At 49.2% G+C, this 24,592-nt stretch overlaps 1 protein-coding gene across 1 annotated transcript; it reads left to right on the top strand.

Annotated features, from left to right (window-relative positions):
• Positions 1-14,608: 14,608 nt before the first annotated feature.
• On the top strand, positions 14,609-23,099 carry LOC147358763 (proteoglycan 3-like). The gene is made up of 6 exons (XM_086338728.1): positions 14,609-14,747; positions 19,455-19,591; positions 20,027-20,319; positions 20,801-20,932; positions 22,065-22,176; positions 22,936-23,099. Exons 2-6 carry the CDS (start codon positions 19,531-19,533, stop codon positions 22,992-22,994), a joined length of 657 nt encoding a protein of 218 aa, XP_086194854.1. The 5' UTR covers positions 14,609-14,747; positions 19,455-19,530; the 3' UTR covers positions 22,995-23,099.
• Positions 23,100-24,592: the final 1,493 nt, after the last annotated feature.

The raw sequence follows: 24,592 nt of genomic DNA, 5'->3' as shown, positions 1-24,592 counted from the left end.
TCCTTGCTGTTTCTGTCCTTTATTGTGCCCATCTTTACATGAAATGATGCCTGGTATCTCCAATTTTCTTGAGGAGAACTCTAGTCTTTCCCATGCTGTTGTCTTCCTCTCTTTCTTTGCACTCATCCTCGAGGAAGGCCTTCTTCTCTCCCCTTGCTGTTCTCTGGAACTCTGCATTCATTGGGGAGATCTTCCCCTTTCTCCTTTCCCTCCTGCTCTCTTCTTCCCACAGCTATTTGTAAAGCCTCTTCAGGCAACCACTTTGCTGTCGTGAACGTCTGTTTCCTTGTGATGGTTTTGGTCACTGCCTCCTGTCCAACGTTACAAACTTCTGTTTGTAGTTCTTCAGGCACTCTGTGTGCCAGACAGAATCCCTTGAATCTATTTGTCACCTCCACTGTATAATCATAAGGGATATAATTTAGGTCATACCTGAATGGCCTAGTTGCTTTCCCTACTTTCCTCAATTTAAGTCTGAATTTAGCAATAAGGAGCTCATGATCTGAGCCACAGTCAGTTCCAAGTCTTGCTTTTTGCTGACTGTATAGAGCTTCTCCATCTTCAGCTGCAGAGAATACAATCAATCTGATTTCGGTATTGACCATCTGGTGATGTCCATGTGTAGAGTCTTCTCTTGTGTTGTTGGAAGAGGGTGTTTGCTACGACCAGTGCGTTCTCTTGGCAAACTCTGTTAGCCTTTGCCCTGCTTCATTCTGTACACCAAGGCCAAATTTACCTGTTACTCCAGGTATCTCTTGACTTCCGACTTTTGCGTTCCAATCCCTTATGCCAAAAGGATGTCTTTTTTTGTGTGTTAGTCCTAGAAATTCTTGTAGGACTTCATAGAAAACAATTGGATTAAAAATATACTGAGCATGGCCCTGCCCTCCAGAGCAAGACCGAGTGTTTGCCACAGCCGGTCTCTCCCGTCAGGATGGTTGCACAAGCCTTTTATCCTTATCTGACAGAAGGCAGACAGAAGAAGGGAGAACTACAAACCCAAAGATTCCAGAATGAAAACTCCAATCACAGAATGCTAAGCAAAATGATCACATGGACCACAGCCTTGTCTAACTCAATGAAGCTCTGAGCCATGCCATGTAGGGCCACCCAACACGGACGGGCCATGGCAGAGAGTTCTGACAAAACGTGGTCCACTGGAGAAGGGATAGCAGGCCACTCCGGTATTACTGCCTTGAGAACCCCATGAACAGTATGAAAAGGCAAAAGGATAGGACACCGGAAGAACAGACCCCCAGGTTGGAAGGTGCCCCATATGTTACTGGGGAATAGTTCAGAAAGAATGAAGAGGCTGGGCCCACATGGAAACACGGCTCAGTTGTGGATGAGCCTGGCAGTGGAGGTAAAGTCCGGTGCCGTAAAGGACAATATTGCACAGGAACCTGGGATGTTAGGTCCACGAAGCAAGGTAAATTGGATGTGGTCAAGCAGGAGATGCTAAGAGTGAACACTGACATTTTAGGAATCCCTGAACTAAAATGGACTGGAATGGGTGGCTTTGATTCAGATTTTAATTCAGCCACCTGGAGTTGAGTCCAAGGCCCAGCTCTCTGCGAGACGGCTCCCCGACCACATCCTCATGGGAGGCTGTCCTCCTCGCTCCCCTCCATCCTGCATCCCCTCTCTTGTCCCCAGCCTCCCTCCCCTCCCTGGAGGGGCCATGGTCTCAGCAGGGAGCTGCCTCGCTCCCCGAGGGGCTCGGGGCCCAAGTCAGGCCGTGTGCAGCCAGGTGGCTCCAGGGCTGGCTCTCCAGCCCCGGGTCTCCAGGCTTCTTCCATCTTCTCGGTCCGGGGATCACTGAGACAGAACAGTGTTCCTGCTCTTAATTCATCCCAGGCTGGGCTCCAGGAAGGATCCAAGCTTGAAGAAGCGGGAAGCTGAGACTGCAAACTGGGTTCAGAGGGCAGAGAGCCCTGGGTCGTGAGAGAGAGAGTGAGAGAGACTTCCTGGGGGTGTGGCTCTCCGTGGGGCCCAGGGAGCGTGCTCAAGGATGTCTGGGGCACCTGTTTACACGGGTGTGTGGGTGTCTTGGTGTGTGCATGAGTAGTCTTCATACACCTGTATATGTCTGTGTATATGTGAATCTGTGCTTGTAATATGCACAAATCTGTGTGAGTCAGCGTGTATTTGTGTGTTGCTTGTGTGCACATTTTCTACATCTCTATGGAGATGCTCGTATGTCCGTGTACATCCCTGAGTGTGTGTATCTACTCATGCTTTCTCTTTCTCCACCTCACTCTCAAGGTCACCGAATGGTGTGGCTCGTGTGTGTGTGTGTCCAGCTGCGTTCTCCATTGCAGGACAAATCCCAGGTGAAATTCTCTCTACTTCCGGGTCTTCTACTTGGGACAACTTCAGCTTTTCATCTGAGTCAGTCTCCTTGGCCTTTAGCCTTTCTGTCTTGACTCCTTTCTACAGTTTCTGGGATCAGAGTCGCAGAGCCACCTTCCTCCCTGGCCACCCCCTGTTTCAGGATCTCTGCTCGTAAAGGAGCAGGGAGTCTAGAGCGGGACTTGCATGGACGCCTCAGGCTCCTGCGAGCCTGCAGTCGTGCCCTACTGTGACATTCTCAATGCTGTCCTTTCTGCAAGATGCAAATGATGATCGAAGGGTTGCTTCTTTTGCCGTGAGCTCACTGAGTGTTCTGGGCTCGGCATTTTCTGTGCATTATGTCCTTTAATCCTCATAACGACCCCATGAGTTATGTGTGTGGTGCATCTGTATCTCAAACGAAGAAAGTTAGTAGATGATGGAACCAGTACCAACCCCTCAACTGCCTGACCCTAAGTTCATGCTCTTAACCACCAGGACCTCATGCGGGAGCCTGGGTTCCTCTAGGCTGAGTGTGTGCAGTGGGGGTGGTGAGCTCCATTCAGTCAGATCAGTCGCTCAGTCGTGTCTGACACTTTGCGACCTCCTGGACTGCAGCACACTACGCTTCCCTGTCCATCACCAACTCCCAGAGCTTGCTCAAACTCATGCCCATTGAGTCGATGACGCCATCCAACCATCTCATCCTCTAGTCCCCTTCTCTTCCTGCCTCAATCTTTCCCAGCATCAGGATCTTTTCAAGTGAGTCATCTCTTCGCATCAGGTGGCCAAAGTATTGGAGTTTCAGCTTCATCATCAGTCCTTCCAATGAACACCCAGGGCTGATCTCCATTCGGATGGACTGGTTGGATCTCCTTGCAGTCCAAAAGACTCTGAAGAGTCTTCTCCAACAACACAGTTCAAAGGCATCAATTCTTCGGCATTCAGCTTTCTTTATAGTCCAACTCGCGCATCCATACATGACTATTGGAAAAAACATAGTCTTGACTAGATGGACCTTTGTTGGAAAAGTAATGTCTCTGCTTTTTAATAAGCTGTCTAGGTTGGTCATAACTTTTCTTCCAAGGAGCAAGCATCTTTTAATTTCATGGCTGCAGTCACCATCTGCAGTGATTTTTCAGTTCAGTTCAGTCGCTCAGTCGTGTCTGACTCTTTGTGACCCCATGAATCACACCACGCCAGGCCTCCCTGTCCAGCACCAACTCCCAGAGTTCACCCAGACTCACATCCATCAAGTCAGTGATGCCATCCAGCCATCTCATCCTCTGTCGTGCCCTTCTCCTCCTGCCCCCAATCCCTCCCAGCATCAGAGTCTTTTCCAGTGAGTCAACTCTTCGCATGAGGTGGCCAAAGTACTGGAGTTTCAGCTTTAGCATCATTCCTTCCAAAGAAATCCCAGGGCTGATCTCCTTCAGAATGGATTGGTTGGATCTCCTTGCAGTCCAAGGGACTCTCAAGAGTCTTCTCCAACACCACACTTCAAAAGCATCAATTCTTCGGCGCTCAGCTCTCTTCACAGTCCAACTCTCACATCCATACATGACCACAGGAAAAACCATAGCCTTGACTAGATGAACCTTTGTTGGCTAAGTAATGTCTCTGCTTTTGAATATGCTATCTAGGTTGGTCATAACTTTCCTTCCAAGGAGTAAGCGTCTTTTAATTTCATGGCTGCAGTCACCATCTGAAGTGATTTTGGAGCCCCAAAAAATAAAGTCTGACGCTGTTTCCATTGTTTCCCCATCTATTTCCCATGAAGTGATGGGACCAGATGCCATGATCTTCATTTTCTGAATGTTGAGCTTTAAGCCAACTTTTTCACTCTCCACTTTCACTTTCATCAAGAGGCTTTTGAGTTCCTCTTCACTTTCTGCCATAAGGGTGGTGTCATCTGCATATCTGAGGTCATTGATATTTCCCCCAGCAATCTTGATTCCAGCTTGTGTTTCTTCCAGTCCACCGTTTCTCATGATGTACTCTGCATATAAGTTAAATAAACAGGGTGACAATATACAGCCTTGACATACTCCTTTTCCTATTTGGAACCAGTCTGTTGTTCCATGTCTAGTTCTAACTGTTGCTTCCTGACCTGCATACAGATTTCTCAAGAGGCAGATCAGGTGGCCTGGTATTCCCATCTCTTTCAGAATTTTCCACAGTTTATTGTGATCCACACAGTCAAAGGCTTTGGCATAGTCCATAAAGCAGAAATAGATGTTTTTCTGGAACCCTCTTGCTTTTTCCATGATCCAGCAGATGTTGGCAATTTGATCTCTGGTTCCTCTGCCTTTTCTAAAACCAGCTTGAACATCAGGAAGTTCACGGTTCACATATTGCTGAAGCCTGGCTTGGAGAATTTTGAGCATTACTTTACTAGTATGTGAGATGAGTGCAATTGTGTGGTAGTTTGAGCATTCTTTGGCATTGCCTGTCTTTGGGATTGGAATGAAAACTGACCTTTTCCAGTCCTGTGGCCACTGCTGAGTTTTCCAAATTTGATGGCATATTGAGTGCAGCACTTTCACAGCATCATCTTTCAGGATTTGAAATAGCTCAACTGGAATTCTATCACCTCCACTAGCTTTGTTCGTAGTGATGCTTTCTAAGGCCCACTTGACTTCACATTCCAGGATGTCTGGCTCTAGGTGAGTGATCGCACCATCGTGATTATCTGGGTCATGAAGATCTTTTTTGTACAGTTCTTCTGTGTATTCTTGCCATCTCTTCTGAATATCTTCTGCCTCTGTTAGGTCCATACCATTTCTGTCCTTTATTGTGCCCATTTTTGCATGAAATGTTCCCTTGGTATCTCTAATTTTCTTGAAGAGATCTCTAGTCTTTCCCATTCTGTTGTTTTCCTCTATTTCTTTGTATTGATTGCTTAAGAAGGCTTTCGTATCTCTTCTTGCTATTCTTTGGAACTCTGCATTCAGATGTTTATATCTTTCCTTTTCTCCTTTGCTTTTCGCTTCTCTTCTTTTCACAGCTATTTGTAAGGCCTCCCCAGACAGCCATTTTGCTTTTTTGCATTTCTTTTCCACAGGGATGGTCTTGATCCCTGTCTCCTGTACAATGTCACAAACCTCATTCCATAGTTCATCAGGCACTCTATCAGATCTAGGCCCTTAAATCTATTTCTCACTTCCACTGTATAATCATAAGGGATTTGATTTAGGTCATACCTGAATGGTCTAGTGGTTTTCCCTACTTTCTTAAATTTAAGTCTGAATTTGGCAATAAGGAGTTCATGATCTGAGCCACAGTCAGCTCCTGGTCTTGTTTTTGCTGACTGTATAGAGCTTCTCCATCTTTGGCTGCAAAGAATTTAATCAATCTGACTTTGGTGTTGACCATCTGGTGATGTCCATGTGTAGAGTCTTCTCTTGTGTTGTTGGAAGAGGGTGTTTGTTATGATCAGTGCATTTTCTTGGCAAAACTCTATTAGTCTTTGTCCTGCTTCATTCTGTACTCCAAGGCCAAATTTGCCTGTTACTCCAGGTGTTTCTTGACTTCTTACTTTTGCATTCCAGTCCCCTATAATGAAAAGGACATCTTTTTTGGGTGTTAGTTCTAAAAGGTCTTGTAGGTCTTCATAGAACCGTTCAACTTCAGCTTCTTCAGCGTTACTGGTTGGGGCATAGACTTGGATTACTGTGATATTGAATGGTTTGCCTTGGAAACGAACAGAGATCATTCTGTCGTTTTTGAGATTGCATCCGAGTACTGCATTTCGGACTCTTTTGTTGACCATGATGGCTACTCCATTTCTTCTAAGGGATTCCTGCCCGCAGCAGTAGATATAATGGTCACCTGAGTTAAATTCACCCATTCCGGTCCATTTCGGTTCGCTGATTCCTAGAATGTCAACACTCACTCTTGCCATCTCTTGTTTGACCACTTCCAATTTGCCTTGATTCATGGACCTGACATTCCAGGTTCCTATGCAATATTGCTCTTTACAGCATCGGACCTTGCTTCTATCACCAGTCACATCCACAGCTGGGTATTCTTTTTGCTTTGGCTCCATCCCTTCATTCTTTCTGGAGTTATTTCTCCACTGATCTCCAGTAGCATATTGGGCACCTACTGACCTGGGGAGTTTCTCTTTCAGTATCCTATTATTTTGCCTTTTCATACTGTTCATGGGGTTCTCAAGGCAAGAATACTGAAGTGGTTTGGCATTCCCTTCTCCAGCGGACCACATTCTGTCAGATCTCTCCACCATGACCCACTCATCTTGGGTTGACCCACGGGCATGGCTTAGTTTCACTGAGTTAGACAAGGCAGTGATTTTGGAGCCCCCCCCAAATAAAGTCTGTCACTGTTTCCCCATCTATTTGCCATGACGTGATGGGACCAGATGCCATGATCTTCATTTTCTGAATGTTGAGCTTTAAGCCAACTTTTTCACTCTCCTCTTTCACTTTCATCAAGAGGCTATTTAGTTCTTCTTCGTTTTCTGCCATAAAGGTGGTGTCAACTCATATCTGAGATTATTGATACTTCTCCCGGCAATCTTGATTCCAGCTTGTGTTTCTTCCAGCCCAGCGTTTCTCGTGATGTACTCTGCATATAAGTTAAGTAAGCAGGGTGACAATATACAGCCTTGACGTACTCCTTTTCCTATTTGGAACACGTCTGTTGTTCCATGTCCAGTTCTAACTGTTGCTTCCTGACCTGCATACAAATTTCTCAAGAGGCAGGTCAGGTGGTCTGGTATTCCCATCTCTTGAAGAATCTTCCACAGTTTGTTGTGACCCACACAGTCAAAGGCTTTGGCATAGTTAATAAAGCAGAAGTAGATGTTTTTCTGGAACTCTCTTGCTTTTTTGATGATCCAGAGGATGTTGGCAATGTGATCTCTGGTTCCTCTGCCTTTTCTAGATCCAGCTTGAACATTGGGAAGTTCACGGTTCTTGGAGAATTTTGAGCATTACTTTACTAGCGTGTGACATGAGTGCAATTGTGCGGTAGTTTGAGCATTCTTTGGCATTGCCTGTCTTTGGGATTGGAATGAAAACTGACCTTTTCTGGTCCTGTGGCCCCTGCTGAGTTTTCCAAACTTGCTGGAATATTGAGTGAAGCACTTTCCCAGCATCATTTTTTAGGATTTTTAAGAGCTCAACTGGAATTCTATCACCTCCACTAGCTTTGTTCGTAGTGATGTTTTCTAAGGCCCACTTGACTTCACATTCCAGGATGTCTGGCTCTAGGTGAGTGATCGCACCATCGTGATTATCTGGGTCATGAAGATCTTTTTTGTACAGTTCTTCTGTGTATTCTTGCCATCTCTTCTTAATATCTTCTGCCTCTGTTAGGTCCATACCATTTCTGTCCTTTATTGTGCCCATTTTTGCATGAAATGTTCCCTTGGTATCTCTAATTTTCTTGAAGAGATCTCTAGTCTTTCCCATTCTGTTGTTTTCCTCTATTTCTTTGCATTGATCGCTTAAGAAGGCTTTCTTATCTCTTCTTGCTATTCTTTGGAACTCTGCATTCAGATGTTTATATCTTTCCTTTTCTCCTTTGCTTTTCGCTTCTCTTCTTTTCACAGCTATTTGTAAGGCCTCCCCAGACAGCCATTTTGCTTTTTTGCATTTCTTTTCCACAGGGATGGTCTTGATCCCTGTCTCCTGTACAATGTCACAAACCTCATTCCATAGTTCATCAGGCACTCTATCAGATCTAGGCCCTTAAATCTATTTCTCACTTCCACTGTATAATCATAAGGGATTTGATTTAGGTCATACCTGAATGGTCTAGTGGTTTTCCCTACTTTCTTAAATTTAAGTCTGAATTTGGCAATAAGGAGTTCATGATCTGAGCCACAGTCAGCTCCTGGTCTTGTTTTTGCTGACTGTATAGAGCTTCTCCATCTTTGGCTGCAAAGAATTTAATCAGTCTGACTTCGGTGTTGACCATCTGGTGATGTCCATGTGTAGAGTCTTCTCTTGTGTTGTTGGAAGAGGGTGTTTGTTATGATCAGTGCATTTTCTTGGCAAAACTCTATTAGTCTTTGCCCTGCTTCATTCTGTACTCCAAGGCCAAATTTGCCTGTTACTCCAGGTGTTTCTTGACTTCTTACTTTTGCATTCCAGTCCCCTATAATGAAAAGGACATCTTTTTTGGGTGTTAGTTCTAAAAGGTCTTGTAGGTCTTCATAGAACCGTTCAACTTCAGCTTCTTCAGCGTTACTGGTTGGGGCATAGACTTGGATTACTGTGATATTGAATGGTTTGCCTTGGAAACGAACAGAGATCATTCTGTCGTTTTTGAGATTGCATCCAAGTACTGCATTTCAGACTCTTTTGTTGACCATGATGGCTACTCCATTTCTTCTAAGGGATTCCTGCCCGCAGCAGTAGATATAATGGTCATCTGAGTTAAATTCACCCATTCCAGTCCATTTCAGTTCGCTGATTCCTAGAATGTCAACACTCACTCTTGCCATCTCTTGTTTGACCACTTCCAATTTGCCTTGATTCATGGACCTGACATTCCAGGTTCCTATGCAATATTGCTCTTTACAGCATCGGACCTTGCTTCTATCACCAGTCACATCCACAGCTGGGTATTCTTTTTGCTTTGGCTCCATCCCTTCATTCTTTCTGGAGTTATTTCTCCACTGATCTCCAGTAGCATATTGGGCACCTACTGACCTGGGGAGTTCCTCTTTCAGTATCCTATTATTTTGCCTTTTCATACTGTTCATGGGGTTCTCAAGGCAAGAATACTGAAGTGGTTTGCCATTCCCTTCTCCAGCGGACCACATTCTGTCAGATCTCTCCACCATGACCCACCCATCTTGGGTTGACCCACGGGCATGGCTTAGTTTTACTGAGTTAGACAAGGCAGTGATTTTGGAGCCCCCCCCAAATAAAGTCTGTCACTGTTTCCCCATCTATTTGCCATGACGTGATGGGACCAGATGCCATGATCTTCATTTTCTGAATGTTGAGCTTTAAGCCAACTTTTTCACTCTCCTCTTTCACTTTCATCAAGAGGCTATTTAGTTCTTCTTCGTTTTCTGCCATAAAGATGGTGTCAACTCATATCTGAGATTATTGATATTTCTCCTGGCAATCTTGATTCCAGCTTGTGTTTCTTCCAGCCCACCGTTTCTCGTGATGTACTCTGCATATAAGTTAAGTAAGCAGGGTGACAATATACAGCCTTGACGTACTCCTTTTCCTATTTGGAACACGTCTGTTGTTCCATGTCCAGTTCTAACTGTTGCTTCCTGACCTGCATACAAATTTCTCAAGAGGCAGGTCAGGTGGTCTGGTATTCCCATCTCTTGAAGAATCTTCCACAGTTTGTTGTGACCCACACAGTCAAAGGCTTTGGCATAGTTAATAAAGCAGAAGTAGATGTTTTTCTGGAACTCTCTTGCTTTTTTGATGATCCAGAGGATGTTGGCAATGTGATCTCTGGTTCCTCTGCCTTTTCTAGATCCAGCTTGAACATTGGGAAGTTCACGGTTCTTGGAGAATTTTGAGCATTACTTTACTAGCGTGTGACATGAGTGCAATTGTGCGGTAGTTTGAGCATTCTTTGGCATTGCCTGTCTTTGGGATTGGAATGAAAACTGACCTTTTCTGGTCCTGTGGCCCCTGCTGAGTTTTCCAAACTTGCTGGAATATTGAGTGAAGCACTTTCCCAGCATCATTTTTTAGGATTTTTAAGAGCTCAACTGGAATTCTATCACCTCCACTAGCTTTGTTCGTAGTGATGTTTTCTAAGGCCCACTTGACTTCACATTCCAGGATGTCTGGCTCTAGGTGAGTGATCGCACCATCGTGATTATCTGGGTCATGAAGAACTTTTTTGTACAGTTCTTCTGTGTATTCTTGCCATCTCTTCTTAATATCTTCTGCCTCTGTTAGGTCCATACCATTTCTGTTCTTTATCGAGCCCATCTTTGCATGAAATGTTCCCTCGGTATCTCCAATTTTCTTGAAGAGATCTCTAGTCTTTCCCATTCTGTTGTTTTCCTCTATTTCTTTGCAATGATCACTGAGGAAAGCCTTCTTAGCTCTAGTTGCTATTCACTGGAACTCTGCATTCAAATAAGTATATCTTTCCTTTTCTCCTTTGCTTTTCACTTCCCTTCTTTTCACAGCTATTTGTAAGGCCTCCTCAGACAGACATTTTGCCTTTTTGCATTTCTTTTTCTTGGAGATGGTCTTGATCCCTGTCTCCTGTACAATGTCACAAACCTCCGTCCATAGTTCTTCAGGCACTCTATTTATCAGATCCAATCCCTTGATTCTATTTCCCACTTCCACTGTATAATCGTTAGGGATTTGATTTAGGTCATACCTGAATGGTGTAGTGGTTTTCCCTACTTTCTTCAATTTAAATCTGAATTTGGCAATAAGGAGTTCATGAACTGAACCACAGTCAGCTCCCAGTCTTGTTTTTGCTGAGTGTACAGAGCTTCTCCATCTTTGGCTGCAAAGAACATAGTTTTTGGCAAAACTCTATTGGCCTTTGTCCTGCTTCATTCTGTACTCCAAGGCCAAATTTGCCTGTTACTCCAGGTGTTTCTTGACTTCTTACTTTTGCATTCCAGTCGCCTATAATGAAAACGACATGTGTTTGGGGTGTTAGTTCTAGAAGGTCTTGAAGGTGTTCATAGAACCATTCAACTTCAGCTTCTTCAGCATTACTGATCGGGACATAGGCTTGGATCACCGTGATATTGAATGGTTTGACTTGGAAAGGAACAGAGATCATTCTGTCGTTTTTGAGATTGCATCCAAGTACTGCATTTGGGACTCTTTTGTTGACTATGATGGGTACTCCATTTCTTCTAATGGATTCTCGCCCACAGTAGCAGATATAATGGTCATCTGAGTAAATTCACCCATTCCAGTCCATTTTAGTTCACTGATTCCTAAAATGTCAATGTTCACTCTTGCCATCTTCTGTTTGACCACTTCCAATTTGCCTTGATTCATGGACCTAACATTCCAGGTTCCTATGCAATATTGCTCTTTATAGCATCGGACCTTCCTTCCATCAGCAGTCACATCTGCCACTGGTAGCACCTGCAAAGCACATGCCCAGTAATGGGGTGTCCTATGGAAACAATATGTGGGCCCCTTCCTCTCTCTCTAAGAAGGCTCCATGGACCCCACACTACAGTCTCCTTCAGAGTGATAACTTCTAGTCCTTTTTATGGAACACAGTAGGGTGGGGAGACATGATCTTTACAAGGCAGAAAGCTCTTGGGTGGGGCTAAGCAGAGAAGATCAGTGTCTAGAAGGAAAAGAAATCCGTTTCAGGAAAGCACTTTTATTGCTGGGGGTGGGAGGGCCCAGGTGGAGGCTGCCCATATGATCCACCTCAGTAGAAAGAGTGGAACAGGGGGCTGAGCCTCAGTGAGTGACTGCAGGGTGTCCTGTGAAGACACAGCAGGAAGGGCTCTCAGCCTCTTGTTCCCCTGACTCAGCCCCAGGAGGGTCTTTCCCTCCCCACCCCACACCGAGGTGGAGATGAGTCTAGAGACCCAGGAGGCCCCTCTCCGGAGGTCTGGCTCTTCCTAGCCCCTCCCCTCTAGGCTTGCTGTTGGTCACCCCTCTCCCACCTCCCCTCAGGTGCCCAGGGTCACACATGCAGCCGCTGCCCCAGGGATGGCCGGCTGCCCGGGACGCAAATTCCAGGCACTGATGGCAAGCTAGTGAAGGGTATCCAACGACCCCTGAGGAGGCGAGAGGGAAGGAGAGGGGCTGCGGCCTGGGAAGGGAAGCAGGTGGGCAGCGCTGGCCTGTCCGTGCCTGCTGCTGCTGCTGCCTGCCCGGCATCCCCCTTAAAGGGGGGCTGGACCATGCTGGACACCGGCTGGCCAGCTCAAATGGAGACCCACATCGATGGTCACCCTCACATTCTCTGTGTCCCAGGGACATATGCATCCCTCAGGCTCTAACAAGAGGAAGGCAGGCGTGGCCACCCCATCCTACGGATGAGGAGTCAGGCTCGTCTTCCTGCCCAGGTTGGACAGTCGGAGACCGAGCGGGACTTCCACACACATATCCTGATCCTAAATGTTTGGCAGGACTTCCCTGGTCCCGTCTCCGGTCTTCAAGTTGGACTCTCAACGCACTGTACTTGCATCTCCATGTCTGAGGGCGTTTTCTCCCACAAACGGCTATTGCCTTAGTGTGCCTGGATAGTAACAAGTCCCTGGGAACAGTCCACAGCTCCCAGGAGTGAGTGTGTGAGAATTGCAGTCCTTTGCCCCCTCGAGTGGAATAATTCTGGGGCATGTATTGGGCACCACTTCCCAGGGTTTCCCAGCAGGATCAACTTGCAGTTATCCACTGAGGAAGCTGGCTTTATCACACACAGTGTATTGGCTGACTTCTCTTCCCCGTGTGAACCCTCCTCTGAGTTCCAGCACCTCCCAAATACTCTACTTGCTCAAATTCTGTTTCAGGGTCTGTATCTGGGGACTTAGCATAAGTCAAACTGCTATTAAAATATGTACAACTCTGTGTGAGATCTCAGAATATGATAAGACACAGCTTCAGGAACATAAGGATGATTGCCATACAAGCACCAAGTGAAATTTGCTCAGTTGTGTTCAACTATTTTCGAGCCTATGGACTGAAGCCTGCCAGGCTCTTCTGTCCATAGAATTCTCCAGGCACGAATACTGGAGCGGGTTGTCATTCCTTCTCCAGGGAACACAAAAGAATCTGCTACTTGTTTCTGCTTATTGTGCATCTGTAAAGCACCCCAGCCGTTGCGAGTGCAGGCACGTGTGCTAAGGCACTTCCGTCATACCCAACTCTCTGTGACCCCATGGACTGCAGCCGGTCAGGCTCCTCCATCCATGGGATTCTCTAGGCAGGAATACTGGTCTGGGTTGACGTGCGCTTCTCCAGGGGATCTTCCCAACCCAGTGATTGAACTCATGTCTCTTATGTCACCTGCCTTTTCAGGCGGCTTAGTTACCACTCGTGCTCCCTGGGAAGCCCCTAGCTGTGGCAGGCACCTTCGAGGATGGCCTTGTGTGATCAGTAACTATTGTCCCTTTGACAGAACCAGGCTTAGAGAAGTGGTGACCTGGTTTGTGCCCCAGGCTGACCATCAGAATGTGACCCATGGAGGGATGCAAGGATCTCCAGAGCGTGGCCTTTCAGTCAGCAGGATTTCATGGCTGGAAGTGTTGGCTGCTTCCTGGACATGATCACATGGGATACACATGGAGGGGAGGCAGGAGACCGTGCACTACCTTTTAAAAGAGTCATTTGCGTGTGGCTGTGCTGGTCTTCATCACTGCGCGCAGGCTCTCTCTGGTTGCAACAGTGAGGACTACCCTCTAGTTGCAGCTCAGGGGTCAGTTGCCCCGAGACACCTGACATCTTCCCAGACCAGGGACTGAACCAGTGTTCCTTGCCTTGCAAGGTGGACTCGTAACCACTGGACCATCAGGGAAGCCTGGAGTCCTCTACTCTTGTGTTCCCCTTGGGGCACAGGATTCCAACCTCGCTGGGGCCGAGGGAGTCCCAGTCCGAGGTGAGGAAGGAGGGCGTCCTGAACCCTCTGCTGGGGGTGTGGTGAGAAAGTAAGGCGTCAATGCCGTGAAGCCCTTTTCTCCAGAATTGCTGAAATTCACAGAAGTATAGAAGGTCCAACGGTCTTAGAGGCAAAGGAAAAACCTCACTTAAAAATAATTTCATTTTTTATGTATTTGATTTGGCTGTGTTGGGTCTTCCTTGGAGCTCAAAGGCTTCTCTAGCTGTGGCCCTGAACTGTAGAACTCAGGCGCTCAGGAGCTCTGTCTCACAGGCTCTGTTCGTGGCAGCAAGTGGGATCTAATTCCCTGACCAGGGATGGAACCCCGGGCCCTGATTTGGGAGCTTGGAGTCTCAGCCAATGGATCACCAGGGAAGTCCCACCTCAGGGCCTTAAGCAAATCAAGAAGCTTAATGTTTTGAGTGTGGCCCCGATAGGAGAGGCTACTTACGCAAGTTTGCAGAGTGAGGTGAAAAAGAAAGAAATCAAACCGAGGTCCGCTGTACCTGCTGTTGTCTAGATTTCCATGACGGCGGTTTTCCGACACAACTTACGGGTTCAGGCCTGTGCCGGTGCAGAGCTTTCGCTCCTGTCCTCGGGGATTTTGTGCTCTGGTGCGGGGAGGCGTTGCTTCTCTTTGTTCCAGAATTAATCATAAAGAGCAACAAAGTCCCTCGTTTATGAAGCATTAAATATGTGCTGGGCTCTGACTTTGTGCTCAGGGAGACTTCATCTCGTTCCTCACAAATCTCTTCTGTTGGCGGTGTGTTAGAGGCAGAGGTGTGACTTCTATCTTTGGGGGTTAAATCAACAAGGAGGCATTTGGGCTCCTGGAAAGAGTCTGTGTCTTGACGTGGCTCCATCACAGGGTGAGTCTCCTCTGGGACAATTCCGCGCGCAGTCTACGATACAGTGCAGGCGACAGGCCGCATCTTACACATCCTTAGATACATTTTAAATACAGTAGGAGCCCTGGACTGATATCCCCACATGTGGGCTTCCTGTCACCTTCCCCTGCAAAACGATACTAACTAAGCCCTGGGCAGTTCAGCTGGCGTCTTTACAGCAGAGTCCCTGGAGTTCCTTACATCATCCTGAACACAGAGCGGGCCCTCAGCTGCCACGAGCCAGAGTGAGGAACTCTGCCTGTGGCAAAGGTCATGAGGAAGGAGGCTCGGCACACGGAAAGGTGGTATCGAGCCTTAGGAGTCCCCTTGGAAATTCTCAAGCACCCACCCCCAAAACCAGAGTCTGCCTACTTTACTGCTTTGTGCTCTCACCTACACCTCTGACTTTACACGGGGCTGTCCCCCACCACCTCTCTCTGAAAAAGAGTTAACTTACAGCTCCAGTTGGTAATGTTCCTGGGCGTGACAAGAGTGTTTCAACCTACAGACTCCTTTGGAAGTCCTCTAGCCTGCCTGAACAGGTTCTTCTAGCCACATTTGATTGTTCACAGCCTCCCAACCATGAGAGGCATGAGATGTTCTAAACTATCTAAATACAGATCCCTTTGAGCAGTTAAAAGATTGATTAGAAATTGTATTGGTGAAGGGTTTTTCACTTGTTGGGCCAATGTTTGCTGCTAAGTTTCCATATGCCTTACCTACTGTGTCCCTGGGAGTGTATTGATTAATATAATTGGTGTATAGGAATGTAAGGAGGAGCTTTAATGTTTGTAACCTTGGACCCTTGAGTTAATTCTCTTCTTGTTATAGCCCACCACACCTTTGCCCTATAGGAATGCAACTTTATCTAATGCTTTCGGAGGGTGGCGCCTGACTTTAGAATAATCACCTTTTGAGAAAAATAAGTTTTCTGAAGAAAGGGTCATAAAATGTTAACAGGCCTCCTGGCCAGAAGATGATGTAAATCACCTAAACTTTTGCATATGATAAGTTTGAAAGCCTGGCTTCGATTAGGATCAAGGACTGCTGTCCTTGCATGACTCTACCCCTTCCCCCATTATCCTCTATGCACAACTTAAGGTATAAAAACTACTTTGGAATATAAAGTGCAGGCCTTGTTCACCGAAGCTTGGTCTCCCCATGTCGTTCTTTCTCTCACCTTCTGGCTGAATTCCCATCTGGACCGTGGAGGCTCGTCAAGCCTACTAATTGTGCCTGGGCTTCTAAGATCTGACCGGGGAGGCCTTAGTGTCTCCTCTCCTTCGGGAGAATGGGAGGGAGGACGCCTGCGGCCTATGTAGGTGATGAAATTCCTTGTCTTGGAACTTTATTAGCTTTCCATGTAAACCAAGTTATTCAGCCTCTTTTCTCCGCTGAATTTTCCTACTGAGCATTCCTTATTCTATTACTCTTTATATCTCTAATTAATATTTAATTAAAGCTATTGTATCCAGTTCGCTGACCCTGTCCCTGCTTCGAATTCCCTGGATCCACTGGGGCTGGACCCCAGCACTCAGCCAACTCTCGGTGCGTAGTAGTTGACCAGGGGGACAGTTGGGTCCTGGTTTCCTTACAAAGGCTACCCCGAGCCCACATGCCTGGCACTATCCTCAGAGCGTTACTGGAGCGGATCTCGTTAGAGGTAGGCGCTGTCATCAGCCTTGGTTTGTGGATGGGAATATTGAGACCCGAGTGGCTGACTCTGGAGTGGCGATTGCATTTTACAACACAGCACACTGCCCTCTGCGAGATGTGGGGCTGACGGACCTCACACAAGGGGCAGAGCTGAAACCCCTACGAACAGAGATGCACGCGGTAAGCTAGAGAGGTGGGGTTTCACGGATGCTGAAAAGGTAGGCGCCATTACCTAATGGGTAACAGTTGAGCGAATCAAAGACAGCAAGGTCATGGGAGTCACTCACTAGGCTCAGACATGCGTCTTCGACCTCGCCGTGTGGCCTTGGGCAAGTCACTTCCCCTCTCTGATGGATCTGTCGACTAGAATGGCGGTGCCTAAGGCCCTCAGGTGAACGTAAAGACTAAGAGGGTAGGATAAGGATACAAAAGCCTTACTGAAGCACAGCGTTGGGATGGTGTGGAGCTCCAGAAATGTTATGTCCAGACTTCCAGCCCCATGGTTAAGACTCTGAGCTTCCCCTGCAGGGCGTGTGGGACCGATCCTTGGTTGGGAAGTAAGACTCCGCCTGCCTCGTGGCAAGGCCTAGAGAGCTGTTTCCAGTTTCACACTGGGCCACATCATCATGATGTCGAGGGGGCCCCTGAAGTCACTGGGATGTCTTTGCCCACGGTCAGCCTAGGGGAGAGGCCGGAGAGAGGGATGGGATTCCAGGGACAGGAGGCCAAGGGTAGGCAGGCGGATAAGGAGCCAGAAGGCCTGTCTCTGACTTGTCGTGTGGTCTTGGGCAACTTATTTCAGCTCTCTGAGAGGCTGTTTCCTAATGTGTGAAATGGGGACGTTTACATGAAACAGCGCTTGAGAAGCGTATCATGGCGTTGGTCTGCAACACCAGCCGATGTTATTGGTCATCCCAGCTGCTGTGTGGAATGGTGTCCCTGGCCTGGGCCCAGGACTGGGAGAATAATGGAGGGGTGCCTAGGCCTCCACTCCTCCTCCAAGGGAAGTCTCCAGCTTGACATCTGAAGACCAGGTTTTCCCTCTCTGGAATTGACCAATTCCCCCCAAGCTGCAAGTCAGGTAGATAAGCTGAGGGTCGTGTCCGTTGGCCCCGGGAGATAACGGCTGAGACCGTTACTCTGTAATCAGCCCAGAAGTGGCCTCTCAGACACTTCTTCATTTGCAGGGCCCGGGGGAGAGCAGAGGCCAGGCAAGAAAGCCTAGGTGACCTGTCACTGGTGCCCTGAGCGCTGGGCTGGAATCCAAGGTACAAAAATACTGCCCAGCTAGGCTACCCCAGAGTGGAGGCAACACCCTGACAGGTCCATGGGCTCTGGGCCATGATGTCCGGCAAAATCCAGCCTCAGCCCTTGCTGGCCTCTCCTTGGATTGCAGTGAATGTGGCTGGAACTTGACTGATGAATATCTTGACGTTTGTTCATCACGGTACTTTCGCAGTGATTCTGACTTTTAAGAAAGATTGCATGAAATGTTTACTTATCTTGACTACTGAATTCTTTAGTGTCCCCTTGAACTCTGCAACTGAGCTGAGTGCCTCATTTGCTGCCTCTTGTGCAGACCGTGGGGGCTGGTGGATTGGAAGGGAAGCCTGGCCCACAGAGAATGGGAAGACTCAGTATGAAGGTCTCCACTCCAGCTGTTGCTTCCTTATGAGAAGATCTGCCTCTAGGCTGGACAACAAGGCCTGAACTAGGTCAGTGAACTTGAGAGAGGCAGTTTTGCTTTCTTGAGGACATTTGGAAATGTGTGGAGACGTATCAGAGTGACTTAACGGTGCTGAACTTTCTACAAAACATAGGAGAACCCCTCCACCGACCCCCGTCAAAGAATGATTTGACTCCCAACAATAATTGTGCAAAGGCTGAGAGCCTTGATCGAGAGCCACGGTATAAAGGAAAGAGCATGCGTTTTTCATCTTAAAGATGAGAAAGAGATGGAGAGAGAGGAGAGGGAGAAACAGGAAGAGAGTGAAGAAGGGAAAGAGGGGGAGAGACAGACACAGAGAGGGAGAGAAGGTTTTGAGCCTCAAAGGCTTAGTAATCCCAGCTCCCCCACTTCCCACACAACCTTGGCAAGTCACCTGCCCTCTCTGAATCTCACTCTTCACATCAGTGAAGTCGGGCTGATCACACGTCCTCGTGGGACTGAGGTGAGGAAGGTGAGGATCCAGGGATGTGACGCACAGGAAGCGTGCACACACGGCCTAACAAGAGCTCAGGAGGGCCGAGCCTCCCTTACCTCCCCCTCCTCCCCCTGGTCTCCCTGCCCCCGGATCCTCCATGGCATTTGCTGGAAAACTGACCCAGGGAAGGCTGCTTCTGGGACTGAGGAGGATTCTACAGACCTGCACCCTTTAGGGGCACTGATAAAAATTCAGTCTGGACAGTAGTCACGGGGGCTTCTGGAGCCTACTAGGGTGTTGGGGCATCTATGGCCAAACAGGAGGCAGGTCCCTGACGTCCCAACAGAGTGCAGGGCCCAAGGGTGGGAGGACTGAGCCAACCTCTTATCAGCCCCACTGTCCAACCCCCGAGCCTGGGGCAATCCTCCTGGCCTCTTCCCACTTCCCCAAAGCCTGGTATAAGGGCAGCTTCTGTGTGCCAACAGCCAGAGGCTGAGAGCAGAGGCTTCAGACTCTCAGGAGGTAAGACTCCCTCGGCTTCCCCGGGAGGACAGGTCCAGGGCTGGGAAGAACCCGTGCTCTGTATGGGAACCAGCAGGGACTCCGGTCCTGTGCACCATAATGACCCCTGTCCTCCCCCTTCTTCCCCAGTGTGTCTGACTCTGGCCCTGAAGGTGAGCACGCTTGTTCTTGCAGGAATGCTGGTCTGAGCTGAGCTCTGTCCCAGGGAGCAGTGATGTTCTCTCAGGAAAAGGGACTTGGGCTGACAACCCCCTGCTCTTCCCCTGATCCTCCAGCTCGGGGTCTGTTCGCTGGGAGACAAGGAAGCTCTCTACTTTGCCCTTTAATCTACCAGTTGAGCAGACCCTGCCTCTCCACTGTGTTCCAGGGGCCGTGCAGACACAAGGGAAGACCCCAGGAGGGAACGTGGAGCTGTGTGTCTGTCATAAGACGACTGTAGGAACATGAAAGGCTGCCTGCTCCTGCTCCTTCTGCTGCTGGGGACAGTTTCTGCTCTCTATCTGGGTGAGTGCTCCCCTTCCCTTCTCATCCATCTTCCGCTCATCTTTCTTGCATCATTTTTTGTTCTGGTAGGTCCAGGGCCACAGCCCACTGTTCAGTTGCCCCAGCCCCTCTCTAGTTAGATTTCTCCTGGACCCAGAGCTGTGACCTGAACATTCCCCCAGGGCTCCTTTGCAAGGAAAAACACCCCCTGTGAAGATGAGGGCTTCTCACATCTCTCACTCCCAAATTACCCGCACGTGGTGTCAGCTGGGATCAGGTTCTCATGCAACTGTGTGTGTGATGCAAGAATTCTGGCTCATCCAACCCCCAAGGGATCCTTCCCGTCTTTGGTTCCAGATGGCGTCCGTAGTAAGACTGGGTGGAGCTATCAGAGCTGTCCGTGGTCCTGGAGGAAGGTGGTACCTGGTCTGATGCTGGGGTATTTCTTTTTTCCAGAGAAGGATGTCCCCCATCTGGGTGATCTGGAGACACAGGCAGACCTGAGCCAGGACTCTGAAGGCTCAGCGGGGCAGGAAGGAGAGCTGGCCCTGAGTGGTGAGGTGCTTGAGTCGGGAAGAGAGGAGGCCGAGGACACCCACGATGATGAGGGGGCCTCAGACCCAGATGACTTAGATGAGGACGTGCAGTGCCCCAAGGAAGAGGAGACAGTGCAACTTCCGGGCAGTCCTGAGTGCAAGACCTGCCGCTACAGGCTGGTGGGGACCCCAAGGAGGTTTAAGAAAGCTCAGGTATATGGCAGCGAGGCTGCTACGGGGGACCTGGGATGGAGAGACGGGATTGGATTCAATGTTCTGTTTCTTGTTCTTTAGACTAGTGGTTCTCTTAGCCTAATATGCATCAGAAAAGAAAGTGAAAGAAAGAAAGTAAAGTTGCTCAGTTGTGTCCGACCCTTGCGACCCGATGGACTGTAGCCAACCAGGGTCTTCTGTGCATGGAATTTTCCAGGCAAGAGTACTGGAGTGGGTTGCCATTTCCTTCTGCAGGGGATCTTCCCAACCCAGGGATCAAACCCAAGTCTCCCGCATTGCAGGCGGATTCTTTACCAGCTGAGCCGCCAGGGAAGCCCAAAGAAAGGCACAAGAGATGGGATTCAGGGGGAGCAGTAGATACCTGATTTCTGATTTGCAAATGGATGTGGGGTCTGTCCTGGAGACTCAGGAACTTAACATGAAAACAGTGAATTTTCTCTCCCGCCTGTTCTCTCTGCAGAGAGTCTGCAGGAAGTGCTACCGAGGCAACCTCGCCTCCATCCACAACTTTAATGTCAACCTTATCATCCATCGCTTGAGCACAACGACCAACTACGGACAGGTCTGGATCGGAGGCTTCATCAGAGGTCGGGTAAGTGAGGGGCCCGTGTCCAGGGAGAGGAAGCTCTTTCTTTCTGTCCTTTATAAAAAGGTTGGTTTAATACTGGGAAGTCAATCCCCTATCTTTTAAAAGCCTTTTTCTTGTATTCATATTTGCCCACACACGGGCTTTCTCTAGGTGTGGTTGGGGCACCCTCTGGCTGTGGGGCATGGGTTTCTTATTGAGGTGGCTTTGCTTGTTGGGGCACACAGAATCGAGAGCCCCACTCAGCAGTGGGAGCGCAAGTGGGTGCTCTGCGGCACGTGGGGTCTTCCAGGACCAGGGATCGAACCCACGGCCCCTGCAAGGGCAGGCAGCTTCTTCACCACTGGACCACCAGGGAAGGCCCGGGGCTCGGGCGTTTCTGAGCGCCTCAAGGCACCACCTGCCCCCACTGAGCCTCATCCTGGCCCCGGAAGCCGGCTTGTGCTGACGTAGGAGACGTGATGACTGAGCGCTTCTCCTCCTCACCCGTGTTCAGTGGCTTCACGCTTGCAGCTTGAAATCTGCCCTGGTGGGTGCGTTTGCACAGAGAAATGGACAGTTATCATAAACAGGGTTCTTTCTTTCGTCTGCCTCACACTCTCCACCAGAGCTGGCTGTGAAATATCTACCAGTCCGTCACTGGAGTCAGGAGACAAGAGTTCACACCCAGCTTGGTCCCTTAGTGGCTGAATGCCTGCCTCCGTATTTCGGTGTCCTCATCTCTGAGGGGGTCCTTCTCTCAGAGTGACCCTGGGGGCTGTGCCTGAGTAAGTGCTCTCAGCTGTGGTCCCGGGACCAGAGTATCAGCATCACCCGGTAGCTTGTTGAAATACAGGATCCTGGGCCGCACCCCAGACGTCCTGGATCAGAATCCACATTTCCACCAGATCGTCAGGAGATGTGTCTGCTCAGTGAAGTTTGAGAAGCCTGCTCTGCGTGAGAGCTGGAAGCGATGTTTGCTCTTCCGTGTCACTGCCTGAAAACGCTCAGGGGTGGGTCTGTACGGTGGGGTCCTATCCAGGTGACACAGTGAGAGGAGATTATAGACGTCCAGGAGGGATGCTCAGGGGACTTTCAGGAGCCCCAGCACCTGTCTTCCTGGACCTCCGCCCTCTGACCCAGCCTCTCTCTTCTGTAGTTACGGTGCAGGAGATTTTTCTGGACTGATGGGAGTTACTGGAATTTTGCATTCTGGGCTGCAGGACAACCTAGGTTTGGGAGAGGCTGTTGTGTGGCCCTGTGCACCAGAGGTGAGGGGGCCAGGCGCCTGGGCAAGGTGGTGGTGGGGGGGTGGACCCACACACAGGCCCCTGTGAGCTGCACAGACATGCCTCCCCTCACACAGCCTCCCCCACTGGAGAACCCCGCCCTGTGTGTGAGCCGGGCTGAGGTGCAGGGATCCTCAGAGCCACAGTGAGGGGTCCTGGACGGGCTGGGGGCTCTGTGTCCTCCAGACTCAGCGAGGCTCCCTCCCTTCCTCCGACGGGATGGTGACAAGGAGAGAGTGTGGGACAAACAGGAGGGGCACTCGATAATGTGAAGTGTGGCCGAGGGACACGGGAAAGATGTGGGAACTAGGGCCAGCTGACAGATGATTCCCCAGCTCCCAACAGCACGGCTGCCCGACGTGCGGGAGTTTAGAACAGGGGCGAAGACCACACGGGCTGCTCAGATGGCCGAGGTCCACATCTGGCTCCATTCACTGCTTGTCTGCTGAGATCAGGGCAGGTTATCACTCCCCTGAGCCTCAGTTTTCCCCATCTGTGAAGTGGGAGTGCTGGCAGCCCTGACCTCCTGGCATCACTGTGAGGATGGAAGGACAGTCCATAGGAAGCCCTTAGCACACTGTCTCTGCAAGAGAAGAGATCAGTGATCGTGGCTAGCTGGGACATGGGGAGACACACGGCCCTCGGCTTGGCCGGCAAAGATCAGCTGAGAGGTGCCTGGCCGGGCACTGGGGGACACAGGCCACACTCAGGTGGTGACAGCACTGTGCTCTCTGCCTGCAGGGGGTCACTGGCGACGAGCTTCATGCAAAAGGAGGCTGCCCTTCGTCTGCTCCTACTAAGCTGGAGGTGGGAGACCCTGCCCCCCACCCCCTTGCCTGCCTGCTTCACCCTCGGCCCTCTTGCCCCGAAGCCTCCCCGGTTCATAAAGCCACATTCTCACAGCATCTCCTGACTGTTGTCTCTTTGCTGCGCACTTTGGAGGAGTCCTCTGGTTGGAGAATCCTGGAAGCCCTTGTTCTGGCTTTGTGGGCAGGGCAGGGGGACTTTGAGAAGTAACAGCTGGAGCGGGACTCCTGCCGGCGGGGCGGGAGCGGGTGGCACTGGGGGGTTTCACTGCAGTGGCCCCTGGTGGCAGCAGCGACTGGGCGGGGGTCCTGCTCCTGAAGGACCCCCCAGGGTCTGGGGGAGGATGCCCCTGTTGAGGAGCCCTATTTGTTTGGATTCAATAAGGCCTGTGGTTTAGGGGCAGAGTGGCGGCTTTCCAAAATGCAGGGGTTGTGTCAGATTTGAGAACTGGGAGGAGCCATGAGGTCGTGCCTGGGGCCCCCATATGATGGGGCAAGAAGAAAGGGTCTCTCAGGGGCCTGGCTCTTCCAGCCCTGAGCTGTTTTCACCTCGGAGACTGGCCCGTTTTCTATTCTCCCACCTGCCTGCTGCTGTTCAGGTGCTCAGTCATGTCCCATCTTTGCGACCCCATGGACAGCAGCACACCAGACTTTCTGTCCTTTACTAAGTCCCGGAGTCCACCCAAACCCATGTCCATTGAGCCGGTGATGCCATCCAACCATCTCATCCTCTGTCGTCCCCTTCTCCTCCCACCTTCCATCTTTCCCAGCATCAGGGTCTTTTCAAATGAGTCAGCTCTTTGCATCAGGTGGCCAAAGTATTGCAGTTTCAGCTTCAACATCAGTCCTTCCAATGGATATTCAGGACTGAGTTCCTTTAGGATGGACTGGTTGGATCTGCTTGCAGTCCCAGGGATTCTCCCAAGAGTCTTCTCCAACACCACAGTTCAAAAGCATCAATGCTTTGGCGCTCAGCTTTCTTTAGAGTCCAATGCTCACATTTGAACATGGCTAAAGGAAAAACCATAGCTTTGATTATACCAATCTTTGTCAGCAAAGTGACAAAGTGCTTTTTGTTATGCTGTCTAGGTTGGTCATAGCTTTTCTTCCAAGGAGTAAGCGTGTTTTAATTTCGAGGCGGCAGTCACCATCTGCAGTGATTTTGGAGCCCAGGAAAAGAAAATCTGTCACTGTTTCCACTTTTCCCCTTCTATTTTGCAGGAAGTGATGGGACTGGATGCCATGATCTTAGTTTTCTGAATGTTGAGCTTTAAGCCAACTTTTTTCTCTCTCCTTTCTCTATCCTCTTTCACTTTTATCAAGAGGCTCTTTAGTTCTTCTTCAATTTCTGCCATACGGGTAGTGTCATCTGCATATCTGAGGCTATTGATATTTTTCCCGGCAATCTTTATTCCAGCTTGTGATTCATCCAGCCTGGCATTTCTCACGATGTACTCTGCATATAAGTTAAATAAGCAGGGTGACAATATATAGCCTTGACATAATGCTTTTCCTATTTTGAACCAATCCATTGTTCCATGACCAGTTCTAACTGTTGCTTCCTGACCTGCATACAGATTTCTTAGGAGGCA

The sequence above is a fragment of the Bos grunniens genome, chromosome 15 (assembly GCF_055505025.1).
Source record: "Bos grunniens cultivar Pamir isolate PY7600 chromosome 15, Bosgru_T2T1.0, whole genome shotgun sequence".
NCBI lineage: Eukaryota > Metazoa > Chordata > Mammalia > Artiodactyla > Bovidae > Bos > Bos grunniens.
The sequence above is the reverse complement of the archived record's forward strand: the minus strand, read 5'-3'. Positions and strand labels throughout refer to the sequence as shown.

Coding starts and splice junctions, on each gene's coding strand:
- LOC147358763 (XM_086338728.1), top strand. CDS start 19,531: ATGAAAGGCTGCCTGCTCCTGCTCCTTCTGCTGCTGGGGACAGTTTCT. Junction 20,320..20,800: donor GGAGGTTTAAGAAAGCTCAG/GTATATGGCAGC, acceptor TTCTCTCTGCAG/AGAGTCTGCAGGAAGTGCTA. Junction 22,177..22,935: donor TGTGGCCCTGTGCACCAGAG/GTGAGGGGGCCA, acceptor CTCTGCCTGCAG/GGGGTCACTGGCGACGAGCT.